Source organism: Sarcophilus harrisii, chromosome 1 (genome assembly GCF_902635505.1).
Source record: "Sarcophilus harrisii chromosome 1, mSarHar1.11, whole genome shotgun sequence".
NCBI lineage: Eukaryota > Metazoa > Chordata > Mammalia > Dasyuromorphia > Dasyuridae > Sarcophilus > Sarcophilus harrisii.
The window spans coordinates 31,315,720-31,343,575 of record NC_045426.1 but is presented as its reverse complement, the minus strand read 5'-3'; the positions used below and the strand labels follow the sequence as shown (position 1 = coordinate 31,343,575).

Sequence of the window (27,856 nt, the reverse complement as noted above, 5' to 3'; positions counted from 1 at the left end):
TAAAAGGCAGCACAGTGTATAGAGCGCCAGCCCTGAAGTTTGGAGGACCTGAGTTCAAATCTGCTCTCAGACACTTAACACTTCCCAGCTGTGTGACATGGGCAAGTCACTTAATCCCAGTTGCCTCAGAAAAATAAATAAATAAATAGAAGGTCCAGTTTTAGGCTGAGCCTACTTAACATTTCTGGAAACTTTGGGAAGTAGGGAAGAGGAAGTCTTTTCAAAATATGAGAAGGGGGGAGAAAGGGGAAGGGAGGAAAGGGGAGGGGAGAAGAGGGGGGAAAGGGGAAGGGAGGGAAGGGGAGGGGAGAAGAGGGGGGAAAGATTGAGATTCTGCTGCTAGCTGTGAGAAACTTGTCTTCTGTAGTGTCCCTGATGGATTGGTCAATCAATAACTTACTGTTAAGTAGGTTATCTAGGGAAATCAGTCCACATCCTGGTTCCCTAGAGTCTGTAGCACAAACAGATTGTCATTCTTAATGGTGGATCAGATGCTTCCTCCTCACCTCTTTGAATCTCCATCCTTCTTTCAGACTCAAATCAGAGACCATATTCTAAGAGAAGCTTGTCTACTGCCTGCTTGCCTATCTTGTACTTATTACCTGGGACAATGACATATGTTCTGTGTAGGAGAATATTAACTCCTCAAAGGCTGGGGTGTTTTATTTCTGCGCCAAGGCCCAGCCGAAGATGTTCGTGTGTTCCGAATGAATGGACTGGCTGATATTACACCTATTGGCCTGACTACTTTGGATTCTTCTGATTATTAATAATAGGGACCTTGATATTTTTTTTTTAACAAGTTTTCCAGCAAAAGCAGCTTAACAAGATGGGAGGAGACAAATATGGCTAAAACTTGACAAATATTTCTCTTTGGCAGATGAGTGTGGGGCAAGGGATCTTTGAATAGTAATCAGTCAATCAGCAAAGCATTTTAAAAATGATATTTATGTGCCAGCTTTTGTACTAGGGCTGGGGATATAAGGATCAAAATCAAACAGCCCCATCCCTGTGGGAGCTCATATTCCAAAGGAGGAGACAACACCTATATATAAGCATAAACAAAATAAAGTTTTGGCAGTTATGAGTTGGGGCAAGGTCAAAAAAGGCTGTAGACTGGGAGTTCTTAACCTAGAATCACCTGAACTTGGCTTGTTTTGATACTAAATACTAAATTTACTAATTTAATACTAAAGCCATACTTCGACATGGGTGTTTTGCTCACTGTAATTCTGTAGAATTGGTTTCCTTTGTAATCCTATATATTTTATTTTGTACATTTACATATTCTAAGGAAGGGTCATGCATTTCAGCAGATAGCCAAAAGGGGCTTACAAGAACAACAAAAAAGTCCAGAACCCTTTGTAGAAGGTTACAAATGCAAGAGACCAGAGATGGAGAGCATGGGCAGCAGGTCACTGAGGAACCTTTTTCATTGTATAAAACTTTCTCTTGGACTATGCTCCATGTTGCTCATAGGCCTGTTAATGAAATCATAGAAGTGTCAGAGAGGAAGTTGTTGAAAGACGGTTAGTTCTTCTGCCTCGTTTTGGCAAAGGAGGAAACTGAGGCTCGGAGAAAGAAATCCATTTGCCCAGGGCCCCTCAACCAATAGGTTGGTTTTAGACTTTATTATAAGAGGCCCATCGGGTCCTTAGGTTACATTTACAATTTCAAAGCTGCTACGATTTATAGCATTGGTATTACTACGGGCTGTGAAATGATCAAGGCTATTCCCAGGATACTTTTTCACTTGATTAGTGGTGTGCTGTTTATTACTTAAGATGTTTATAAATGTGAAAAAGCATTACTCAGAAGGTACAGATGTCCCTTTGTAGGCTCCCAGAAGCAGGACTTTGTGATCCCCACAGTAATCGAGTTTTTGCTTTAGGAAGCATTTGTTTTTTAGCTATCCCATACATTTCCCCACTCCATAAGTGTCAGAGGCATAGGCAGCAAAAAGCCTGAAAGAGAACCCTATTTAAATTGCATTTTATATTGGAAATGTTAGGGCCCACAATTTGCTAATTGCATGCACCGTCATGCGTTGGAGTGTTCCTTCTCGCATGGCAGGTGGCTAATTGTCCCTGGGACTGAATAAGGGAGCTTGCAATTAGGCAGGAGCAGGTGCACATATTTGCTGGGGTGGCTGTTTGCTCACAAGTGTTTGTAGGCCCCAAATTTTGCACACTTAAGGAGGAGGAGGCTGTTTAGTCAGCCATGCATCCTTTTCCGTGTATTTTTTAAGACCAGTGTTAACAGATGTCACTCCATAGTGAGTGACAAAGAAAGTACTTTTTTTTTTTTGAGAGGGAGAACAGGCTACACAAGAAACAGAAAAGGAATCAAAGAAACATTTTCCTCTTACTTTTTACCTGAATGATGTAGGGTTTACTACCCTGAAGTTGGGTGACAGAAGTAGTTTTACCAGCTGTGTGATCCAATACCAATCAGTTTCCTCATCTGTAAAATGGGGGTGACGGCACCAAGCTCATAGATTTAGAATAAGAGACTTCATAAAGCACCTAAATTAGTCCACCCCTCAGTCCCCCGTTTTACATATGGTGAAGACTAGGACCAAAGATTGTATAGATACATTAAGTCTCAAAGGTTGGCTTTGAATGGCCTGTTCTACTCCAAGTACGTCCGTCTCCTTCCCCCCAAAGGGGGGATAATGCCCCAAATGAGATAATGCCCCAAATACTTTGCACATCTTAAAACACTGTATAAATGCCAGGGATATATAAATACTTACTCAATCCACATTCCAGCCTATTTGATTCTAGACAGCTTCATGTTCTGGATCTGAAAGGGATCTTTGGGGAAGATCAGATAAAATGCCAAAGTCAAGCTTCTTCTCCGTTTGGTCCCCTTGTCATGATGGGGGAATGATTCTGATGTCATCATTTGGCACAAGTGATCGCTCTGGATTTATAGGAACAATCTCCTGTCCGGACACGGATAAACCCAGGGCTCGTGCCCTCGTCATTCAAATGCATGCTTAAAATAATACTTAGGTTTCCCTCAGAGCTCAGGAATGTCCTGTTTGAGAGTAAATTAATTTCCTGGGTGTTGGTGGGAGTCGGGCAGGCCTGCCAGCCTTCGTGGGCTCTGTGTGCAGAGAACTCAGCCCAGGTCCTCTGCTAATACTTGTGACCCTGAGCCAACCCCTGGCCCAGCTCGCTCTCAGCAGTGTGGCTCCCTGGGTCTGCCATTTCTCCTCGATATTGGACCCTGGCAGGTAGCAAGAGTTCGTCAAGTGATCTGCTTGCTTGCCTAGCAAGGCGGTACAATGAAGAGAGCCTTACCATAGACTTTTTTTTTTTTTTAATAGCTTTTTATTTACAAGTTATATACATGGGTAATTTTATAGCACTGACAATTGCCAAACCTTTTGTTCCAATTTTTCCCCTCCTTTTCCCCAGATGGCAGGTTGACCAATACACATTAAATATGTTAAGGTATAAATTAAATATGATATAAGTATATATGTCCAAACAGTTACTTTGCTGTACAGAAAGAATCAGACTTTGAAATAGTGTACAATTAGCCTGTGAAGGCGATCAGAAATGCAGGTGAACAAAAATATCGGGATTGGGAATTCTATGTAATGGTTCCTAGTCATCTCCTAGAGTTCTTTCGCTGGGTGTAGCTGGTTCGGTTCAATACTGCTCTATTGGAATACCCTTGGTTAATGTAAACTAGACAGAGGTCCAGCACAGAAGGCTGAGAAGCATTAGTTAGAAAACTCACTACTCCTGGCAGTTCTTGAAGACTGTATTACTAAGAGGGATGAGTCAGTAGAGGAAGTTTCATGCTATAGGAGACCTTGTTCTCTGTACCCTTAAAATTATGGGTCCCGTCCCTGTCCCCTCTAGTTACTCTTATACAGGGTTTCTGGGAGCGTAGGAGATACTTTGTTTATGTCTTTTTTTAAGGTTGACTCATTTTTCAACCCAAGAACACAGACTTTTGCATTAATAGACTTCTAACAGACGTGCTTTCTGCATTTTCAGTTTAAAGAAATGTGAAAGTACATAAAATAAGTTAGGAAGGGAAAGAAATAACTCTATTGTGGGCTGGCAGGTGACCTTTAAAATGAACAAACTGAATTATTGTATATTTTGAAGTTTAGACAGCAGAAAACCAGTTTTCCAAGATTGTCAAACCATCCCACTAAGATTTGTAATGAATAGAGAGGCTTGTCCTAAAGAAGTCATGAGTTGCAAGCAACTTGATTTTGTTCAAGGATTTAGAAGATTGAGGAGAAAGAATAATGAATTTAGAATCGGATGTTCTGGAACCTCCTGAATGGACATTTCACTTGTCTCTGGGTTCAAGAAGGGGGCAGCTCTGTGGCCTGGAGTCAGCAAGACCTACCTGAGACACTTACTAGCTGTGTGACCCTGAGCAAATCAGTTAACTATTTACCTCACTTTCCTCATCTGTAAAATGAGCTGGAGAGGGAAATGATAAATCACTTTAGTATCTCTGAGGTGATCGAGTGACTGAACAGTAACAAAAAGATTTTCCATATTTTTGCCTATAAAAATAGAAAAGGTTGGATTGGAACAGTGGTGTCAAACTGAAACAGAAACAGGCTCCTTTCAGCTGCAGATTGACTCAGAAAACCACATATTAAGGTTATGCATGTTTTATTATACTTTTATTTATTGTGCTAGTTCCCAAACCTAGTAGTCCTTTGAAACAGTTTTCCCCCTCCAGCCTCGATGACCTTTCAGTTCATAATCTGACCCTAGGACTTCAAGAAAAAGCAACAACTCAGATTTGGGGAAAATGGGAGTAAATAAGCATTTATAGGGCACCTACTATGTACATCTGCTGTGCTAAGCACTTTACAAATATCTCATTTGATTCTCACAACAATTTTGGGATGTTTGACGTGATGCTTTGAGAAAAGAAAGAAAAATTGGAAGTGGTGATTTTTATATGACAGAATGAAGCAAAATCCCCCCGTTCTCCATTAGCTCTCTGTATTATCCATCCACCTAGTCTCATGCGCAGTGATCCAGTTGTGCTGTCAATGCTGGTGTTGACCTTGATGACATTTTGTGTTCCCCCCTCTTTCTCTCTGACTCTTCTCTGCTCATGGCTCACCTCCTCCATGAAGCCTTTTTAGAAAATAATTTATCGATGCTTTTGAGTTTCTGTTTGCTTTGCTGTCATTTTCCCATTATCCAAATCATCCCTTGTGATAAAGCACTTTGAAAACACTACAAACTGACACCATGACCCTGTCTGATGTATGCCCCTTTTGGCACCCGTAGTACACCACCTTATTTACTATACATTTACATCATCCGATCTATTGGAGTCATGATTGCTTACCATCTCTTTGATCTGAATTCTCATGTCTTTTAGTGTTGCTCTTTTTACATCATTGTGGTCAAGTCACGTATTGGCCTTTTGTGTGCTTCTCTCTATCAGTTCAAACAAGCCCTCCCAGGTTTCCCCAAGTTCCTCATAATTGTGGTTTTGGGTGCAATCATATTCCGTCGGAGTCATACACCCCATGCTGTTTAGCCATTCCTCAATCTGTGGGCAACCACTCTGCTTCTGGTATTTTGCTACCACAAAAAGTATTTTTTTGTATTTTTGCCCTTTCCCACTAATAATAATAGTGATGATAGCTAACATTTATACCAGTATCTGTGCTATACCAGACACTGTGCTAAGTGCTTTACAAATACCGTCCCATTTGATCCTCTGGAACCTCTTGGATCTGTATCCCTAGGATTGGGATCAATGGCTATGAACAATTTCTTCGCTTTCCTAGCATGGTTCTAATATAATTTTATCAGGTTTTTTTTTTGTTTGTTTGTTTGTTATTTGTTTGTTTTTTACCATTACACAAACAGCATATGAATGTTTCAGTCTTTTATCATCTTTGCCAGTTTGCTGGATAGGGGATGAATCCTCAGAGTAGTAGGAAGCTTTCTCACCTTGGTTAATCTCTTGCAGCTCAGAGCTTCTACTTATTGTCAATACCTTTCATTTGGATCCTTAGCACCCAACACGTTGCTGGGCACATGGTGGGTGCTTTACAAAGTCTTGTTGTATTGAACTAAGTTGACTGAGTTTGTTTCATGTGTGTTATTAAGAGAAGGCTGAACTCTTCCTACTGTAAGATCCTTAACAATAATAACTAACTGATAATGCTTTTAGAATTTATAAGGCATTTCACACACTATCCTGCTCTCTTCCCCTATTGTTATGCAAATAATTATAGATACCCAACAAATTCTTCTTGGGTGACTGAACTATTAATAACAGCTAATATGTATATATCTTTTAAGGTTTTTCAAAGCACTTTATATGCATTATATTGGTATCCTTACAGTCACCCTTCAGGGTTGATGGGACAAGTATTATTACAGATGAAGAAACCAAGGCTGAGAGAAATGAAGTCATTCAGCCAAGGCTCCACAGCTAGTAAATGTCACAAATAAGTGTTGACCATGTGGCTTTCCCAGCTCAGGTTCTTTTTGACTTCATCCTGTTCTATGTTTACTAGTAGCTTTGCCCATGTGACAGCCCAAAGAATCCTGGTTTTATGACACGATGCTGCGTAAAAGAATCATTTCCCAGAGGCTGTTTCTTTCATGACTACAAACATCAAAAACATTTTATTTCTGACCATGAGGCTGATCGTTGTGTCTTGCTTTTATTTTTAGTGACGACAATGCCAGGAAAGACTTAAAAACCCTGCCCGCGTTTCCTACTCAGACACTTCAAGAACATCCATCCCTTGCTTATTGGTAAGTCACAAAGTCACACTGAGATGCAAACACAGTCAGTCAATAAATATTTAGTAAACACCTCTCGTATGCCAACTGCTGGGGATACAAAAGTGAAAAAGAAAGAGTTCTTGCCTTCAAAGGTCTTACAGTCTAATGAGGGAAGACAGTTCACAAGACCAACTCTGTTGAGAACTGAACATCTTTCATGGGATTGAAAATAGAAAAAAAAAATATGGAAAACATCAAGGTTCTGACCACAGAGAAGAAAATGAGCCAACAAGGGAAGCTGGTGAACATTAGGTTCTCCATAGAAATTGCTCTTCCTGTCTCACCCTTTTCTAGGTCCATGACTTTGATCTAGATTTTCTGGGGCTTTCTGTGTAATAATTCTTGGCATAAAGATCTGAGTGTATTTCATGGGGTAGTAGAGTTGAAAAGGGAAAGATCTTAGCCATTGCCTAGCAGTGGTTCTCAAAGTCTGGTCCAGAGCATCCTGGGAATCTCTGAAATCCTTTCAGAGAGTCTACAAATTCATAATTAGTTTTTATTTTTAATGTGATCAATATCTATAACTATAAATCACATAAACAAAAACTCTTTGGACAGATCCTCAGTCATTTTTAATAGGATAAAGATATTGAGAACAAAAGTTTGAGGACCACTGCTATGGCAACGCCCTTTTTTACTGAGGAGGAAACTGAGGCCCAGAAATCTGGGAGGCAATTCTGTATAAAGTTCTGAAAAGAATCTTGGGATATGCTATTAAATTGATCAGGATGCTTGGTAGCTAGCAAACACTATAGCAAGACCTGATTTTGTTTAATATAAATATTAATGTGAAGCATGGTAAAGTGTCCATTGTATTTGATGAACTGTTTCTTCAGCCTAAGAAAGAACAACAGGCTATGTATTGTAGTATAGAAGGAAGAATTGCTCAACTGTCCAGTTGCAGATGAGTCCCCGTGGGGCAGCTCCTACTCCTATTCATCAGGACTGGTCCATGACATCAGGGAAGTGATGTTGTGACATGCATTTAAGTGTCAAGTCACCAATCTCACTTTCTCCTCCTTAGCATGGTCTGACTCCAGTGGTCAGACAATCTGTCTGATCAGGATGACTGGAGATGGCCCTGGACACAGGGGGAGACCTTAGCTTTTTAAAGTTAGCTTGAATAGGGCTCATTTTGACTGAGGGAGGCAATGCCCAATCAGTGATTAAGGTTAGGGAAACTCCATAGCTCCTAGTTCTACCCTGTCCAGCCAAATTAGAGCAAAACCTAATCCTCCTTGCACATCAGAACTGTTTAAATATTTCAAGGTAGCACTCATCTTTTCTCTGAAGTCTTTTCTTCCCTACAAAGAACTCTCCCCAGTTCTTAACCTAGAGATCCATGAATAGATTTCAGGGGATCCATGAGCTTGAGTAGGAAAAAAAATGAATCATTATCTTTCACTGACTTTTGGTTTCTTTTGTAATATTATATATTTATTTTATGCATAAAAAACCCCACCATTCTTAGAATGGGATCCTAGACCTAGTCAAATACCTTAAAGGAATCAATGACTGCTTTTTAAAAGGTTCTGCCTGTCCTGAGCCTGAGACACTTTGAATAACTGAATTACCATCCTCTAAATGCTCTCCATTGTCTCTCCTAAAGTATGGCTTCTAGAACCAAACACCTTATTTCAGATGGAGTCCCATCATGCAGAGCAATGGGAATGTCGTATCTTTTAAGATCAGAAGCCTTAGTCATTTCTTAGCTGTCACTTCACATACATAGTTGCCTCAAATGAACTTGAAATCTATTCAAATTCCCAATTCTCCATTAATCACCAAATATTAAGTACCCCCTGTGCACCAGGAACTGTGCTTTGTTTAATGGATATATAAATAATAAGACAAAAACAAATTAATATTTTATGTCAGGACAACAGGAAGTCACTAGAATTCGCTGAGAAGGGGAATGACATAGTCAGAACCACTTAAGGAAAGTCATTTGCCAGCACTGCATAGGATGGGCTAGAATAGGGAGACACTTGAGGCAGGGAACCCCATTGGGAGGCAGTTATGTAATGATGAAGGTAAGAGGTGATAAACTGAACTAAGGTGTTTAGCCATGTGACTAGAGAAAAGGGATCTGATGAGAAAATATTGTGGAAGGAGAAATAGCATGATTTGACCACTGAAGTTTGATCCTAAGCTCACCAAGTTGTATCTTTGGACGGATTTACTTATTTGTATTTTCATCCTATCCATAAAATCATTTTCTAGACAACATGCGATCTCCTCCCATTATTCATGACATGATTGGATTTTACTTTCTTCTAAACTTTAAAATATGAAAGTGGAAACAAAAATGACATGTTAGGAAGATCCAAATTAGCTCCCTTCTGTTGATGATTCAGTGGAATGTGATAATTGCTCTATGTCAAATAATGAGGTTGAATACCCTATAAACCCATGGGCCAACAACTTAAAAATCAACAGGGCTAGCTAAAGCTGTTCTCCACCTAGGATCTTATCTCCTTTCTGAAATTGAGTTGGAGGGTGGGATTGGGGGAGGGACTTCCTGTTAAAAGCTTGGAATGTGAGGAATACTCCCAATACAAAGAAGAATGGTGTTTGCTGACCTAAGAGAGAGAGAATTGGGGCTGCTCTTTGACAATCAGGTTTTTATCAGAAGATCTACAAGAGAAATAAAAGGGAGTAGGGGAGAAATGCTAATATACCTAAATATTCCTAGAGTTGTATTGGACCTTTCTTTGGGTAGAATATTCAGGTTACTTTTTTTATTGAACCTTTTCTGCCCCTGGGTCTCAACCAGGAAACAGCATTATAATGGGATTTCCCCTGTTGGAAAAGAAAAACGTCTCTTGTCTGAGCCACATTGACAAATCCGCAAAGGGCTTTCCTTTAAGGAGTTGTTTGTGTGTTTAACAAAATAAAAATTTTCTGTTCCCTGATCTGGGGATCAGGAAATTGAGACATCTTATATAAAAAGCATAAGCTTAATGTGTTTTTAATTGATTCTTTTTTTTTTTTTTTTTTTTTACCAGTGAGGACAAAGTAATTGAACATTATCAAAAAATCAAAGGTTTGACTCGAGGGCAAGCGATTGTTAGGTGAGTTTTTTCTTTTTTCTCTCTTTAAATATGTTACCGTTTCCTTGTTTCACATGTTCATTTGCATAATTAGAAATAATTTGTCACTAAATTTTCTAATCAACCATGTATCAAACTATTTGTGTCAAGAAAGTACAAATTGGGAAATAATTTTTTCATTTTTTTCTTTTCCTCTGTTTTTCCTTCCTTTTCTTCTTTCCCTTCCTCTTTCCTTCCTTCTTAAATTAATAATCCATACTCCTATAGAGAGGAGAGATAAGATTCATTTCTTTTTCTCTATATGTAGATATGTTTTGTCATTTGTTTTCAGAGCCCAAGATTGGCTGCCTTGCAGTTCATCTCAGTTTAGCTCCTTTTATACGGTGTTCTCATTTCTCTTGCTATAATCATTATCAGTATGTAATCATTTCATACAAGTCTTGCCACTGTCTCTGATTTCCTAATTTTATTTCTTCTGCACAAGGTATTGGGAGGTTTTTAGAGAATTTTTTTTTAAAAAAAGGTACACTAGGTATTTTTGGTTTGTGGTACACATTTTCAAATCAGTTTTTAATCACTCAGGATGGTATTTTTTTTTCTCATTATTAGAGTTGCTATCCATTTGTTAGAAGTTAATTTTGTGCCCTGAATTTAACATTAATTTAAAATTATTTCTTAAAATTGGGGAAAAAAATTCTTATATACCAATAATCTATCCCTCTCTGTTGTTTCTTCTTGAGAATCATTTCTTATTGGGATGGGGAGGAAGGGAAGGGGAGAAGACTTGAGGGAAAGAGAAGAAGCAGTTTAGCAAAACTGATCAACACTAATCATCCAATTATAAGTAATGTACCATGCCCATTATCCCTCACTCTTAGGAAACTAGAAAAGAAAGTGCATCCTGAATTGTTTTGATCTTTTTTTTTTTTTTAGGTCAGAGCATTCAATTTCAATTATTTTATAGCAGTTCTTTCCATCTGCATTGCTGGAGTCATTATAGATATGATGTTTTCAGTTTATTTCACGTTATGTGACTTCCCATATTTCACTTCATCATTTACAATGCAACAATATCCAATTACATTCACATACTAGCTTTACTAGCAATAGACCTCCATTTCATTTCCAGTTTTATGCTACCACACAAAAAGAATTGCTGCTCTGGATATTTTTGTATATCTGAGACCTTTTTAATCATTGATACCTTCTTGGAATGTCTAGCAGTCCATCCAAAGAGAATGAATGTTTTAGTCGTTTTCTTAGAATAATTAGAAATTGCTTTATAGAATAATTCATAGCTCTACCAATAGTGCATTATTGTACTTGTCTTTCTCCAACCCCTTCAACAATGAAGATTTCCATCTTTTGTCATCTGCTAGTTGGCAAGGTGTAAGGTGAAACCTACCAGTTGTTTTGATTTGTATTTATCTTGTGTATTGCCCCACTGCCACCCCTCATCAAATATGGGACAGATTGTGAGAAAACCAAAACACTGTTTTCTAGTATCTAAAATCATAGACAATATCTTTATACTCCTTTGCTCAGTTTAATCTTATATTTTATCAGAATACATCTACTACAGTGTACTTGGACCGTGACCTACTTATACAGGAAACAAATAAAATTAACTATCCTGTTTTTACAGTAAACTTGTTAACATATATCTATTTATTGTTTTATAAAATGACTATATTTTTGCTAAGAACATCATTTTAAAAGGATATGATTATATTGAAAAATCTTTCCTAGGATTTTGAGCTAGAAGGAACCTGAGCTATCATCTTGTCCAATTCCTTCATTTTATAAATAAGATCTTTATTTCCCTTTCACTGTATCAGTTCACATAAGCCTTGTCAAACTTCTCTTAGTCTGATCTCTTTCTTCATTTCTTTTTCTTTCTTTTCTTTCTGTCTATCCTTCCCTTCCTTTTGTTACTTTCTTGAGATCAGAATCTCCCTATCCCACCTAAGTAGGATATTAGCAGCCCCTAACCTTCCTGACCCTACTACTGATCAGCATGAAAACTATCTTGAACCAATTTACTTCTTCATAGGAACCTAATATTTCCCCCTTCTTTCCCTTCACTTCATTCCTGGGGATAGACCATATTCCTCCCAGGCTTTATATGGACAGCACCAGCTTTGGCCCTCCTGCTCCTCAGAACTCCTAAACCCTAGAGATCCACCTTCTTCAATGTCCCTCATAGCAAGAATTACAGGAATGTCCCACCATATCCAACCCTTTCATAGTTTCTTAAATAATATCCCATTACATTCATATGCTTAGCCATTTGCCAATTAACAAGCATTTCTTTATCCCCACTTCTTTGCTATGACAAAAAAAAAAATGCTGCTATAAATATTTTGTACATATAAATCCTTCACAGATGTATCAGCAGTATCCCCTCTTAACAGTTGTTATTTTTCTTAGTTGTCAACTTTCCCAATAACTTCTGAGTTATTTTATTATGCCTTCATCTTATTATTAGTGATTTGGAACCTTTAAAAAAAACAATAACAAGAATACCAGTAACTCATTTATAGTGCTTGGTTTTAGGGAGTATTTTTCTTATTTATGTTTCATTTGCTTCTTACAACAACCCTTTGAGCCTTTTGTTGTGGTTTAGTCATTTTAATTATGTGTAATGTTTTATGACCCTCTCCATATGGGCAAAGATACTAGAATATTTTGCCATTTCCTTCTCAGCTCATTTTTTTTTTTTTAAACAAATGAGAAAACTGAGCTAAATGACTTGCTCAGGGCCTCACAGTTTCCTTGGCAAAGATACCAGAGTGGTTTGCCATTTCGTTCTACAGCTCATTTTACAAATGAGGAAACTGAGACAAACAGGGTTAAGTGACTTGCCTGGGTCACATAACTAGTCAGTGTCTGAAGGCCAGATTTAAATTCAGATCAATTGTACCACCTAGCTGCCCAGTTCCTTTTGATGTAGATACTCCTGTTCCCATTTTAAAGATGAGGAATCGAGAAAATTAAGGGACTTATCCAGAATCACAGCTAAATATGTTCTAGACTGAATTTGAACTCATCTTCTTGACTACCAAGTATCTCACTCTGTCTCGTGTACCACCAGTTGTCTAGACATATATATTTGGAGTTTATTGTGCTATATGGTGTAACTTGTTGATCTAAACCCTTTCCTTGGCAGTATTTCCTTTACCCTAGTAATTGTTGTCCTGATATTTGAAACACTATACTACCATATTGATTGCTTCTGTTCTTTGTGTACCCAATTAGTTTCACTGATCAACTTTTCCACTTGATACCAGTACTAAATAATTTTTATGAATACTGTTTTGTTGTATAATTTGACATGTATTATTGCTAACTCTCTCCCCTTTTCCCCCTCTTTTTATTATTATTCCCTGTGAGGTTCTTGACTTTCTGTTCCTTCAGTCAGAGAAATGTTGTTAATCAGTAATCTTTTCAATAAACAGTGCTGCCCTTCTATCTTTGATTATTGTGGTACTAACTCAGCATAGTACCCATAGTTATGTGGTACTAACCCATATCTACTTTTTACCCAGTCACTTTCTTTCTCAAAACCACTTGTAAAATTGAGAGTTCAGGGTCTTCCAGCTATAAATCTACAATCCTTTAATCATTATTATTTTGACAAGTCTTTGAGCCCAAGGGAACCCTGGCCTTTTTTGACACAATTTATGAGATATACACTGTGGTAAGGAAATAGAATGGGATACTGATCTGTTAAAGAAGACCTGGGACTTCCTCCTGTCTCAGATATTACATAATTGGGTGAGGCTGGAGGCAAATCACCCACTCTATCTATGACTGCCTGAGAAAATTCACTAGTCTTTGGATTGTAAATGAATTTTTGATTGACATCCATGAAGGAATTTTCCCCTTGAGAATTCCCCACACCATTGAACTCAGAGATTATCTTTCCTGCCCCCAAATAGAGATAGCTGTGAGGTGTCTTTTTAGAAAGAATCAAAAAGTGGTTTAGAATAATTTCTCAGTATTAGATAACTCACTTTTCCTTGTAATAACTTCAGAGTTCTTTTCATCTTTTCAGTATCATTTCTTCAGTGTGGCTACTACTCAGGCAAGATAAACTTAGTTCAAACCTGTGGTTTCTTTTGGTTGAGGGGCAGCATAACCTAGTCAGGGTATCTGAGAATAATTCATTTTTCTCTGCCAGTAGAATGGGCTTTTCCTCTAATTCTGAGTTTCATTATGTTGGGGAATTATAGGGTTTCAAAGACAAAATAGAATGTTGAAGGCAAGCATTCTTAAATGTGTCATATCAAAAAGCAAAACATACCATCAAGCTTGGACCAAGCTTGGGTCCAGAGAAGAGATGAAAGAACATAAGCCTCCTTCCTGCTGGGCGGAAGTTAGGAGGTTGGGGCAATGAGTGGAGAATATTTTATATACTATCAGAAATGGTCAGTTTATTGATTAATTTCCTGAATTCTTTTTTTTTTTTTTCTTTTCAAATCTTTGTCACAAGGGATGATTTTTGGGGAGAGGAGGAAAAAAACACATATTTACAAATACTTGTGAAGATAGTTTTAAGGAACCATTTATATGCCTGGAAATGGTTACTTAGCCCGGACTTTAGGGAACTAAAAGGATATTTTATTTGGAAGAATACCATTTCTTGAATTACGTCCTTTTGCTGTTCTTATAAAACCCACAATGATACACCAAGAAATACATTTTTATAAAAACAGGCACTCCACCCTGGTAGTCCTTATGAATTCTGAACTTGGATTGTGAATAAAATGCTTAAAATGAACTTTCCAAGTTTCTCAGTTGAAAATAAGGTTGTGGCCATTACCATTTCTCGGTTATTGAAAACTAGAATCATAACAACGGCAACAATAACAAAATGCTTTACAAATATTGAATCATTTCATCGCCAGGAGCTGGGGAAATATTTTTACTGTGACTATTATTATTATTCTCATTTTACAGATGAGGAAATCGAGACCTAGTACTAATACTTTTCATATTGTATCTATATATTCAATAAATGTTTGTTGAAGACAGGAACAAATATTTCCAAACCTAAAATTACGTGAGAATTTTTCATCTAGTCTTATTTTCATTGTGAAGAAGAAAAAGCTGAGTCTGCAGGGAGCCTTGTCTAAGGTCACATTAGTAGCAGATAGACAGCGTGCTCTGATTGGAACTTGGATCCTTTGCTTCCAGATTTGATGCTTTTTGCAAGTGCTTCTTTATAGTGATAGAATAATCCCTTGAGGATTTATTCTTGGTGATGTTCACTTGTATTCATGATCACTTCCTGCTTTGAGTCCAAATCCTTCCTTTTAGTTCCCTCCACCTGGAAGACAACTACTTCATCTCTGTCAGTAACAATCCTTCTCATCCCTCAGAGCCTGCCACAAATTCTGCCTCCATCACTAGCCAGATGTGCTCGCTCCCTAGTGTAATCCCCAAAGCACATTATTTATATCTCTCATTGCATTTATCATTTTTAGAATGTATATTACAGTTATTTATGTGCTGGTCTTATCCTGCCTCGCTGTTATAAAGCCTCCATAGCAGGGATTGCATAATCAGAGATTCCCTGAGTTATACAATATCTCAAAGCCTGTCTGATACAACACTGTCTGAACTAAACTCCCCTGCGCTAACAACAGTTCCTTTATTCATTTTTGTATTGTCTTAATTTTTAGCACTGTGCCTTGGATTGGGCACTATATAAATACTGGATGGATGAATTTGCAAAATATTTTTAGCTTTGAGTAAAAACCAAATCTGAAAATTGCTGTATCAGACAGGGTGGCTTTTGGTCACTGGGAACATGGTGCTACAAGTTGAAACCTGTTAACAGCATAAGCACTGCCTGATGCTTTTATTAATACTGCTTTTCTTTGTTCAGTCATAGTCACACCATCACCAAGAACTGGTCGCCTCTGGGTTTGTAATAGAAAAATTTTCCATACCAGAGATCTCCCCTATTTTTAATAAAGTAGCCCTTTTCCTTGATACGTCAAAAAGAACAGTTCTAAAGGTCTTTTTGAAAGTGAAGTTTTGTTCTTAACTTCCTGAAATTTTGATAAGCAAAAATACATTACTCACAGGAAAGTTTTATTTTATTACAACTTGGGTAAGAGACGTTAGTCACGGCAGCTGGCCCATCTGTGGGGGCCGATAAAGTGTGCACAGGAAAGCTGGCAGTAGCGTATCATACCCCAATGTCATTTGCACTTTTCAGTGGTTACTTAACATAATTTTACTTTTATTACTCTTCATAGAATTCATTTTTACAAAAATGATGAAATATACTGATTTTCTGCAGGTATATGAAAATAGTAGAAGCTCTGCCTACTTATGGAGTCCATTATTATGGAGTGAAGGTAAATATATTGACAAAATTTTTGTTTTATTTTATTTTGTACATCATTTTTCTAAGTTGTTAAACTGTATTACAGTTTTGCAAATGTCAGAATCCCAAGTGTTAAGGGTTTTTTGAACTTTTTAAGAACTATTAAAAGAAATAACTCAACTATCAGAAAATGTGTTCAGACAATATTTTCAGAGTGTTTCTAAGTGTAAAAATATTTTTCAGTTTAATGTGACTAGATTATCATTGTCTAATGCCTCTCCTGTCAACATTCCTAGTTAGCTGTTCTTGGACTGCATCTAATTCGTTAAGATTTGTAGAGCATAAAGTAGAAACAAAAATGTCCATTTAAGTGGCTTAATCAAACAATAATCCTTTCTGGTAAATAAAAGTAACTGATTTTTTTTTTTTTTTTTTTTGTAGTAAGGCTAGTCCACTATATTGTAATCTCTCTAAATGTTGTGACTCTTGACATATTTAACTTGTCAGAGGTATGCAGGGAAATGTTTAACAACTGACCCCATCCCAAGTGGCCCCATCATCCAAAAAATGTATGAATGACATATCTTTAAATTTAATTAGCTTTAATTAAAGTTTAATACCTTAACTGAATTATTAACATTTTTCTCTAAGTCTAGAGATTTTCTAAAGTTTAGGCAATCAACAAAACAATAAATCTAGCCTTGTTCTATAGTCTTTGCTTATTTCTGAGGTGTAAATGCTTACACTGAAATTTAATGATCAACCTCCCTAAGCTGTGTGAAGCTGGCTCCAGTACAGCCTGCTCAGAGTTTTGCTAATATCTAACACAGTTTTGTCCGTATTGAGCAGAACTTCCTTAAGCTCTCCTCGAGAAAGCAAAGAGCCAAAAGGAGTCTGTATCATGAATTCTTGCTTGAATTGCCAAGCATTTTATCTCTGGCAAAAATAATAATGTTCTACTTCTCATTCAGAGCTTTAAAGGGGTATTAAGAGACTAAAACAGGATGACATGATATTTGCCAAGTATTTTGTAAACCTTAAATAAACCACTATATAAATGCTGACTGTGGCTATTATTGCCATCATTTCAGAAAACTCTTAAGAAAAAGGACTTGTTCCCTGTATTTTCAAGCCACTAATACTTAAAGGATGGAGTAGCTCACTGTGGTTCCATCTCCGAAGGGATGGATTAATTATTTCTCATGGTTTGTTTTTCTTTTTTTCCATTTTATAGGATAAACAAGGCATTCCTTGGTGGCTCGGAATCAGCTATAAAGGAATTGGCCAGTATGATTTGCAAGATAAAATAAAACCTCGAAAAGTAAGCTTTTGTTGTTTTACATGATTTTGAGAAAAAATTGCTAAGACCCTTTGAACTATCTCAGAAGTACAAGTCATATGGAGAGCTCTGGTTTCTGTACTTTTGGTTCTTCCATGGTACAGGCCAAAGCTACTGGTTGTGGAAATCACAACAGACTCTGGGTTCAAACACCACCTTGAGTGCTTCCCATTTATGTGGTTTTGGACAAGTCCCTCGATTCCCTCTGGGTCTATTGTCTCAGCTATAAGATGAGGAGAATAATCCGGATGCTTCTGAGATCCCTTCCACACCTGGATCTCAAAATCATGGCTTCAGAGGTAGAAATAGTGTAAGTCTTTTGGCAGGCTGGTTCACCAGCCTATGGAGCCCTTTTCAGAACAGTATTTGTAAACACATAGAACTCTATTGAAATTAAGATGGAATTTTGTTTAATTCTTTAAATTTAGTTTTATAAATCTTGAATCATAAATTTATTTTAATTTTTAAAAGATGGGGCATCCTGTCATTAGCTGGATGTTGTCTTTTGTTCTTGAATTGGGTCAAGGTACAGCATATCTGACTGTGACTGAACAGACCAATATGAACTGGGGAGTCTAGACTGCACAGTTAATAGTCCGTGTGAATATTTGGAGTGGATATGGCTCTTACATTTGCACATAAATTGTAATTTTTAAAAGCAAACCTGGGGATAGTGGGGAAAAAGTGACTTCTGGGCCTTTTATCCTCACCTATAAAGTCATTAATAATGCCCACAGTACCTACCCCACAGGGTAATTATGGGAAAGACTTTTTCTCAGCCATAAAGCACCCCATGCACTTGAACTGTGCTTACTATAAGCCATGTTTAAAGGGGAAAAAAAAGGAAATCACTCTGAATTGACCAGAAATCTCTCTGAATTGACCAAAAATCTCTGAATTGACCAGAAATCTCTCTGAATTGACCTGTTTTGCTTTCACTGTATCCACATCTAGTTGACCAATCATTGTTACTCAATAAGAACCAATGGAAAGGACTATCAGTGGGATGGAAGAACAGGCTTCATTTTGGTCCAAACATAACTCAGTCATACTTCTCCTGTATTAAAGTGCCTACTATGTGCCGTATGCTGGAGCAAACAGTCTCTAAGATGGGGAGGGCCACAATACATTCATAGAGAGGTCAATATAAAATCTATTCAAAATATTATGAAGATGTTTCAGGAGGAAGAGAGAGTGAAGATCAGGGCGGCGTCATGGAGAAGGTATTGGAGCTGATTTAGAGGAAGGTAGAGGTTTTGTGAACTAGGGAGTGTGTTCTAGACCCTCTCCTGAGGTGGGATCACAAGAACAGAGATTTCATCTACACCTTGGAGGCCATTTTGCCCATCCCCTTCATTTTATGATGAGGAAACTAAAGGCCAGAAATTTGCCAACGAACACACAAGAGCCAAGATTTGATCCCAGGTGGGGAATCGAAGGAGATAATGTTTGCTTAGCACGGTTAAATACTTATTCCCTAGTCTTCTCCTACCTCTGTACCCCTCCTCCCAATTTTGGCATCTGGCTCCAGTTTTGGAAATAGTCTATAGATACATAAAAAAGAGTAACCAGCGGGGACCCCAGAGACCAGCAAGTTCAGTGCTGGAGGAATTGAAATTATGAGAACTTTCCTGAGGTATTCTCCAGCATCAGAAGCAGGTTTTGAACCCAGGATCTCTGATTACAGAGTGCTCATTTCAATAGGATGAGAGGCAGAGTGTCAGTTGGTCAAAAAATATTTATAAGTTCCTACTGTGTGCTTGTGCCTTGCTGAGCTAGGCTTTTGAAGATCCTTAAAGCTGTGGATTTTGTCCTTTGTCTTCAGGGCACCGGGAGCCACTGGAAGTTTTTGAGTAGGGAGAGTAACAAGCTCAGGTCCGTTTTTCAGAAATTTTATTTTGTGGGCGTTATGGTAGAAGAAGCGGAAAGGGGCTGGAATGAAAGCAGAGGCTTTCCCTGTGCCATCCCCTCGGCATCCAGGTCACTGAAGTATCCAGAAGCCATAATAACAGAACCCCACGCCTGTCACCTAGACCTTGCTTTCCTGAGTTTTAAAAGAAGAGCCAGACCCTCCCTAAATAGCCGAGCTAATCATGGGGCTCAGCACTTTTCATCTTCAAAGCATTCCCATTCCCATCAATCACTCCCCTCCCTCTACCACGGAGTGATGGAAATAAACATAACCCATGCATTAGGGTTGTGAAACCAAGACCAGGAGGCCAGGGACTTGCCTGGGGCCGTAGACACACAGAAGCAGCCTGAGACTGAAACCCAAGTCTCTTGGATGATGGCCTAGAAAGGCTTGGTTACCTCTTATCAGAAATGATCAAAATAAATAATGAAGCACCTTCCAGGAGGCCTAAATCGACCTTTCTAGAGATGCTACCAGGAACTCATGCTCCAGGAGCACTAGAGAGCTCTTCCAGGCTGATGGATTTGCATCAGAGTAATATTTAGGAGGCTTAAGACTAAGTCTCTGTTCCATTATTTATAAAGTGGAAGTATTGCCGAGAAATTTCATTTTTATAAATGAATTAATAAGCATTTATTAAACACCTGCTGTGTGCCAGATTTGGCTAAGCAAATCATACTTGGATATGGACCGGGGGGGGGGGGGGGGGGGGGGGGCTTGGAGAGTGGGGAGGGGGGGGGGGGGGGGGGGGGGGGGGGGGGGGGGGGGGGGGGGGGGGGGGGGGGGGGAACGGGACCTGATATTTAAGAGAAGTCTCTAAAGCAAAGAATCCTTTGATATGCAACAATTGATCCCCCCATCTTCCTCCTCCCCCTCCCTTGCCTCTTTTGTATATCAGGATTTCTTTAAATAGACTTGACCCAAATTTTAAAAAATTGAGTATAAATGTCTTTCCTCCCAATCCTTGGTTTTCATTTGAAGAGAATTATCCAGAAATCTATGATTTTCTTAAAATGAAGTTGTGATGGTGGCGTTTGATATCTGACTCTTAGTTTTAAATGACTAGTTGAAGTATCTTGGACCAGAATTGAACTCAGGAAGGTGAAACTTCCTGAATCTAGGCTTAGTACTCTGCCCACTGCACCACCTTGCTTAATATGAAGACCTGAGTTCAAATCCCATCTTATATACTTACAACCTGGACAAGTCACTTCAACCTCTCCCTGCCTCAACTTCCTTATCCATAAGATAGGAGAGAGAATAATAGTTCCTGTCTCCCAGGGTTATTTTGCAGATCAAAAGATATATTCATACATACATGTTTTTGTTGGTAAGTCATTTTTCAGTTGTGCCCGGCTTTCTGTGACCCCATTTGGTTCTCAAAGTATGGTCTAGAGAATCCTGGGGATCTCTGAAACCCTTTTAGAGGGTCTACTACAAATTCAAAAATAGTTTTTATTTCCAATATGGTAAATGTAAACTTTGATGTTTAGTAATGGTCCCATTTTACAGCTATGTGCTGTATGCTGGAGCCAACAGTCTTTAAGAGGGGGAGAGCTAAATACATTCATAGACAGATAAGTCAATATAAAATGAAGACATTTCAGGAGGAAGAGAGAGTGAACAATGGGGGAAATCACCTCTTACCAGGAATGATTTTCCTCTCCAGCTCATTTTAGAGATGAGGAAACTGAGGCAAATCTAGTTAAGTGACTTGCCCAGAGTCACACAGCTAGTAAGTGGTCTAAGGCTGGATTTGAACTAATGCTCTATCTTGGCTGATAAACAGAAGAGGAAGAAAAACTGACTTTAGAGGATAGGCAAAAATACAAGACAAGCAAAAACCCCAAACCTTTAGAAATTTTTCTTCATAAACAATCACTCATTAATTCAACAGCCTCAGTTTATTATCTATTAAAATATTTTCACTAATATGACCACCTCCTCTCTTAATTGTGAACAGTAGGCCTTTAAAAAAAAAAATTGACATTATAGAGACTCCTAATAGCAGTGGTTCTCAAAGTATGGTCTAGAGAATCCTGGGGATCTCTGAAACCCTTTTAGAGGGTCTACAAATTCAAAAATAGTTTTTATTTCCAATATGGTAAATGTCTGTAAATATAATCCAGATAAACAAAAACTCTTTGGAGAGATCCTCAATCATTTTTAATAGGATAAAGATACTGAAAACAAAAGTTTGAGAACCACTGCCTAAAAACGTCAGAAACACTCAGTAAGCTGGCGAGTATTTCCTGATAGCTATCAGAATCAGGTTTGCACATTCACTCTAAAGTGTGGATTCAAAGGTCAGAAATAATAAACACATGCTTTTTGTGTTCAGGCTTGCCCAGTTCCCAGTTTCATTCCATTAAAACATAGTCATAAACTTATTATCTTCGCCTTACTTTCAGTAATCGTAAGTGATCAGATATATCAAATGCTTGCTGTATGCCATGCAAAAAACCGGAAGGGAGAGAGGAAGGAAGGAAGGAAGGAAGAAAAGAGAAAGGGAGGGAGGAAAGAGAAAAAAGAGGAAAGAAGGAAGAAAAAGCTGAAAGATAGAGCTGAGTTGAAGACACCAGGCATGGAGGCCTGGTCCAAGAGAGTCAAGAATGAATGGAATCCATGGATTGGGGATGTGCAGTTGACTATGGATTTCCTGATCTATGGATTTCCAGATTCCTCCCACTACATCTCAATTTTTATTTCTTTGAGTTATGTCAAGTAGGCAAAACATGAAAACCTTTCTTCACTATTTAGGGAAAGGGAAAGACTAAGCCTGTGATTTCAATCTTATACATTGTAAAGAGAACAATTTTCATTAGTTAAGATAACTTAGAGCTTTCCCTCTCTTCCCTCCCTCCCTTTTTTCTCCCCTCCTCTCTCTCTCTCTTCCTCTCCCTTTCTCTCTGCTTCCTCTCTCGTCTGTTTCTGTCTCTCATTCCACCTCCTCCCCTTCTTCCTTTTCTCCTTTCTCCTTCTCCATCCCTTCTTCCCCTTTTTCTTCCCTCCTTCTCTTTCTCTTACTTTCTTCTCTCTCCTCCTCCTCTCTCCCTCCTCTGCTCCCCTTTCCCTCTCCCTCTTTTTCTCTCTCTCCATCTCCCACATAAGGATACATAAGTTTTAAAGCCTCATTGGATAAAGTGAGAATAAAGCAAACTTGCTTCTTCTGTGTAGTAAAAGAGAGAAACAGGGACTGGATCTGTGATTTCAGTGTATACAGCATTTTCTCTCTCTTTGTAAGGCAGCACCTCCTCTGCAACTTATAATCTTGAGAATTTTCTGTAGCCCTGAGAGGTGACTTGCAGAGAATCACACAAAAAGAATGATCTGCATCAGAAGCAGGACTTGAATCCAAGTGTCCATGGATTCAAGGTCAGCTCTCCACTTGTTACATTTGCTACCTGAGAGCAAATGAAATATTTTCTTAGAACCCACAGGCAAGCCTTGCCTGAAAGAACAGATAGATATCACACATACACACACACAAAATCCCAAAACTGCTCTAAACAGCCAATAAATATCAATTGTATTCATTATCTAACAGCAGCATTTATATTAAGAAGTTTCTTCAAGGTTGGAGTAGATTGAGTTATCACATTCATGATGTTTTAAAATCATACTGATAGTTTATAATAATTATAATAATAATTAAAAAAGGATTGACAAAGCACTTGGGTTAGTGTTGGATCTATGAGTCTTTGAGTGTGTTTATCTTAATTGATACTTAAAAGTGTCTCTGAACTTTGATGTTGAGTAGTAACAGTCCCATTTTACAGATAAAGGAATATAAATTGACTTTGCACAAGATCACATGGGTGGCAGCCCTAAAAAATGAGAGAAAAATCCACGTCCCATTGTTCCAAGTATTCTGTCTCCTATGTCACAATACTATGTACCATTCTTGATAAAGTTTTTGTTTTTATGTTCTTTTGGCTTCCCCCTTTCCCACAAACATTTGACAGTGGATTTTATTTTCACTTACTCCTTTGAGATCCCAAATAATTTTAGGCTTTACTTTGGATGCCATATGTTGCCATTTTGAGAACTATAATTACCTCTACTGTGTCTAGCATAAAGAAATGAAGGAATGCATAATTTAAAGGGCAATTAAGATAGAATTAGGAAAGAAAGGAAAATCCTGGGACTAATCCATTTCATGCCCTCTCTATATAGATTACCATAGTAAATTGATTGACTAGAAGGAAGGTCAAATTAGCTGACTCCAATGAAATAAGATTCCTAATGGAGGCACTCAAATAGGATTAGCTCCCATGTTACTTGCTTACTTTGTTAAAAATTAGATAGCATAAAGACCAGAAAAAGGGAGGAAAAAAAAGAGGGATTAGTGTCAAAGAACCATCTAAAGTCATAATTTATTATCACTTCCAAGATAGAACCATATAAACATACACTGCTGAAATTCTTAGTGTGGTTCATTTCTGTTGTTCATTCTCAGATGACAAGTGCCATTTTGATTGCGTCTTTAATTTAAACTCTAGCTCAACATCTTTACTATAAGAGTATCTCTACTTATTCCACTGAAGTGATTCTTGTAATTATCTAAAGTCCAACCTGGTTCAACAAATATCTATTAAGTTCCTACTATGTGCCAGACACCCCAGTGACCTCATGGCTGGAAAAGCTGTACCCCACAATTACTACTTCTAAATCCAGTGGTAAATGAATAGATGTTATACCCAGTAAGGCAGGGATTTGGGAGGAGGGTCACTGACACTCTCAACAGTGATCTAAGATCAAGGTAGAAAGGTCAGAAGCCAAGATAGAGCTAGTTATTCCCAGGATAGCAACTGAAAGGTGTTGGTGGGAATGAGTAAGTGTAAATTCTGAGCTTTCTAAGTGATTTAATATACTTTATCTGGGTCATAGAGATAGAAAAAAAGAAGGATCATAGGTCATGTAGACTTGAAGTTGGAAGCGGTCTCAGGAGCTCATCTGTTTCATTCCTCTGATTTTTTTCAGAGGAGCAGAAAGGCAGTGACTTAATTATTTTGGGTAATAAGCATCCAAGCAAAAGTGTGGACCCCTTTCCTCTGACTGCAAAACCAGTTCTCTCACTATTTTACTTCGCAGTATCTTTTACTGATGCTGGCCTTTGTGCAGCATCCTTGGTTTGCCATTCACTGGGGTACTCATGAGCCTTGGGGCAAACCATTTAATTCTTCTGAGCTGGTTTCCTACCAGTAAAATGAGAACTATAGTTTAAAAATAACTTCTATTTAGAAGACCTAGACCAGAATCTCCGTTTTTTCACTTATTTATTGTAACTTCAGCCCTATGAATCTCAGCTTCCTGTTCCTTAGACCAGGGTTGGGGTGAAAAAGCAAAACTGGTTGTCCTTCATTTACAGAGACCCATTCAAGGTCACATAGTTCCTTGGTGGTAGAACGGGATCCAGGGTTTGGTACAGACTTCTCCAACACGGAACCCTTGTTTCCAGGACCACAGCAACTGTAATAAATAATCCCTGTCCTATCTACTTGACAGTGATATTAGGAACAAATGAGGCATTAATTGGAGTTGGTAAACTGGAAGAAGTAAAGACTTGTTCTTAGAGAGCTCTTAAGAGTAATCAACTCTCCTTAACCTCAATGTCCTAACCAGGACTCAAGATTTCAATTGTTTGAATGCAGGGAACACCCTTTATTGCTCTCAGATTATCCCATAACACCCTGGGGCATATATGCAAATTAAAAATAACAATACAAGATTATAGTTTTTAGCAGCCCTTACTTAAAAGGATGGTTGAAAATATTGTTTAGATACTTATAATTAACAATAATGATAGCAAGCATTTTTATCATACTTTTAGGTGTGCAAATTGCTTCACATACATTATCCCCGGTCCATTTTCACAATGACTCTGGGAAACAGGTGCTATTCCTTATCCTCAGTTTTACAGATGAGGAAAACTGAGGCTGAAATATGTGTCCAGGGTCACATAGCTAATAAGCATCTGAGGAAGAATTTGAACTTGTGTCTTCCTGATCCCCATGTCTACCACTCCATCCACTGCTTCTCTTGTGGAACATTGTATTTCTGATCTCCCTGTCCTCCCATTCTATGGCACTCTTGTTCCTGTTCTAACCATGAATCCTTCAGAAAGAATTCATTCAACAAATTGAGGGTTTTTCTTAAATTTTTTTTTAATGCCTCAGCACTATTAGTGCCACTCTTGGCCAACTTTTGACTCTCTTTGTTTGATCTATCCTTGATGATGTCTTTTTTTCTCCCCTTCTTGGATAAGTCCTGCTGGTGATAGGCTTTTTAATCTACATACATACCAGCAGTCTTTCCATTGTTGCCCTTTGAAGTCACCTGTCATTTTGATCACAGAAATTCCCAACAGTTGAGAACCTGTTTCTCTTGGTTCCCTGCCCCCCTTTCCCACACCCTCAATCACAGCTATCTCTAAAACTTCAATGTTCTCAACTGCCTGTTGGACTCTACTCTTATATGTCCCATCGGCCCCTCAAACTCTGTAACAAAAGTCAATCTCATATGTCACTTCCTTCAAATCTAGCTTTATTCCTGGCTTCTATTCAGGCCATAATAATACTCTAAGCTCTTCTTGCATAATTCAAAAGTCATCTTTATTGCTTTCTTCTTCTTCAGCTTTACTTGGATGCTACTGCAACTATTCCACTTCAGGTCTTCATGACTTCTAAATGTTAAAAATCTGTTTTTTTTTTTGTTTTTTTTTTTTCCCCATGATGGGTACTCTTTCCCTACTATCTATCCCAGCTCCTCTCTTAAGAAATAATTATCCAGAGTTGCCCCAAAATACAGAGCCTTGTGGCCAGCCTGTAATGAGGCTCTCTGAATTTTTTGCCTTTCTTTGTATCCTTAACAGAATTAGCACAATGTTTGGTACATAGTAAACAATAAATGCTTCTTCACTGACTGACTTTAGGTAGGTCCCTTGACAATATAAATACCACCTATGCATACTGGTCCATATAGATAACTTTTCCAGCAGGGCCAGCATTCGCCTCCCACTGGCACTGCCTTCAAAAACTGGGGTTGGGAACGTTCCATGAATAGGGAGAACCATCATAACATCCAAGCAAGACAATCTTTTTCCCTTGATTATTGTAGTAGTTTGCCCACCGTCCCCATCCCATGGATGTAATTCAGAAGTCTCCAAATAATCCTTCACTTTGGCTTATGTTGTTTCTTCAGCCTGAATTTGGTCTTCCCTAAATCCTCCACAGCAGAGTTGAGTACTCAGATCAAATGTTGCCTCCCTCTCGATGAATCCCTCCTTGGTCTTCCCAACAAAATGGGATCCTTTACTTTCTGTGGAACCTTATAGTTGTGTGGGTATATCAAATCCTGTGTCTTAATTGTTATAATTTGTTCCTCGGTTGTGTGTCTTTCAGATTAATGTAGAATGGGCAAACACTCATTGAAACAAAACTTTTATCTTTGTATCACCAGTGCCTGGAACATGGTTAGTTCATTATATATGATTCTGGGTTGTTGATGATTGATTAATGATCTCTGTCTCTCCTACTCTATCCATTGATCCAACTAATCCCATAGTCAGTGCTCAATTGATATTTTCTGGCTTAGTTTTTTTGGTTTTTTAGTTTCTAATATTCTATGAAATAGAATACATGTTTATGGTATTTGATGATTTTTGAGTAGATTATAGATTGTGAGCTGAAAGGTATCTTGGAAATCATTTAATCATTTGTATGGGTAAAGTGCTCTAGAGCAGCTAGATCCTAAGACTGCACAGTTATTGCTGTTTTACATCCCCTGAGGTTTATCTTATTTGTAAACTAGAAAATGTTTGCGCTTTTTCAAGCTGGAGGATGTGATGTACATTTTTAATGTTTACTCAGTATCTCAAATGATAATTATATAGATAGCTTATACATATGCTATAAGGGTTTCAAAGTATTTGTGGGTTACAATGGTTATCTCATTAGATTGTTACAACAATCTGCGGTGGGAGTTCCTATTATTACCCCTATTTTACAGATGGAGAAAAATGAGGCTGATTGTAGTTAGTGATAAGGGAGTAAGTATCCAAAGGGGAGATCTGACCTCACGTCTTGTTGGGCCTGCCTAGTGTGCTAGCCAATACATCACTTAGCTGCCCGCCTAGATTCATTTCTAAATAAGAGGAAGAAATTAGCCCAGTTCTAGGGGTCACCAGGTAAATGGAAGTCTAGAAGCCCTGCTTCGGTGCTGAGCCTGAAGAAGGCCAAGTTTCCTACAAACATTATTCATTGTAAGAATGTAGTCAAAAGGAACTAGACAGGAAGAAAATGTCTTTTAAGATGATCATCTCCCATTGCCTGATTTCCACATCATAATTACTGCTGCTGTTGTTTAGTCATTTCAATTGTGTCTGACTGTCTGTGACCTCAT

The 27,856-nt window shown here is 38.2% G+C and overlaps 1 protein-coding gene across 4 annotated transcripts in view; it reads left to right on the top strand.

Moving 5' to 3' along the window:
* The window catches only part of FRMD4B (FERM domain containing 4B), a 341,019-nt gene that overhangs the window by 277,286 nt on the left and 35,877 nt on the right, over positions 1–27,856 (top strand). For all 4 annotated transcript variants that reach the window (XM_031953872.1, XM_031953849.1, XM_031953859.1 and 1 more), the window contains 4 exons: positions 6,696–6,779; positions 9,818–9,883; positions 16,176–16,233; positions 17,437–17,523. In XM_031953872.1, the coding sequence (XP_031809732.1) occupies positions 6,696–6,779; positions 9,818–9,883; positions 16,176–16,233; positions 17,437–17,523 (295 nt within the window). The remainder of the gene's footprint in view (positions 1–6,695; positions 6,780–9,817; positions 9,884–16,175; positions 16,234–17,436; positions 17,524–27,856) is intronic.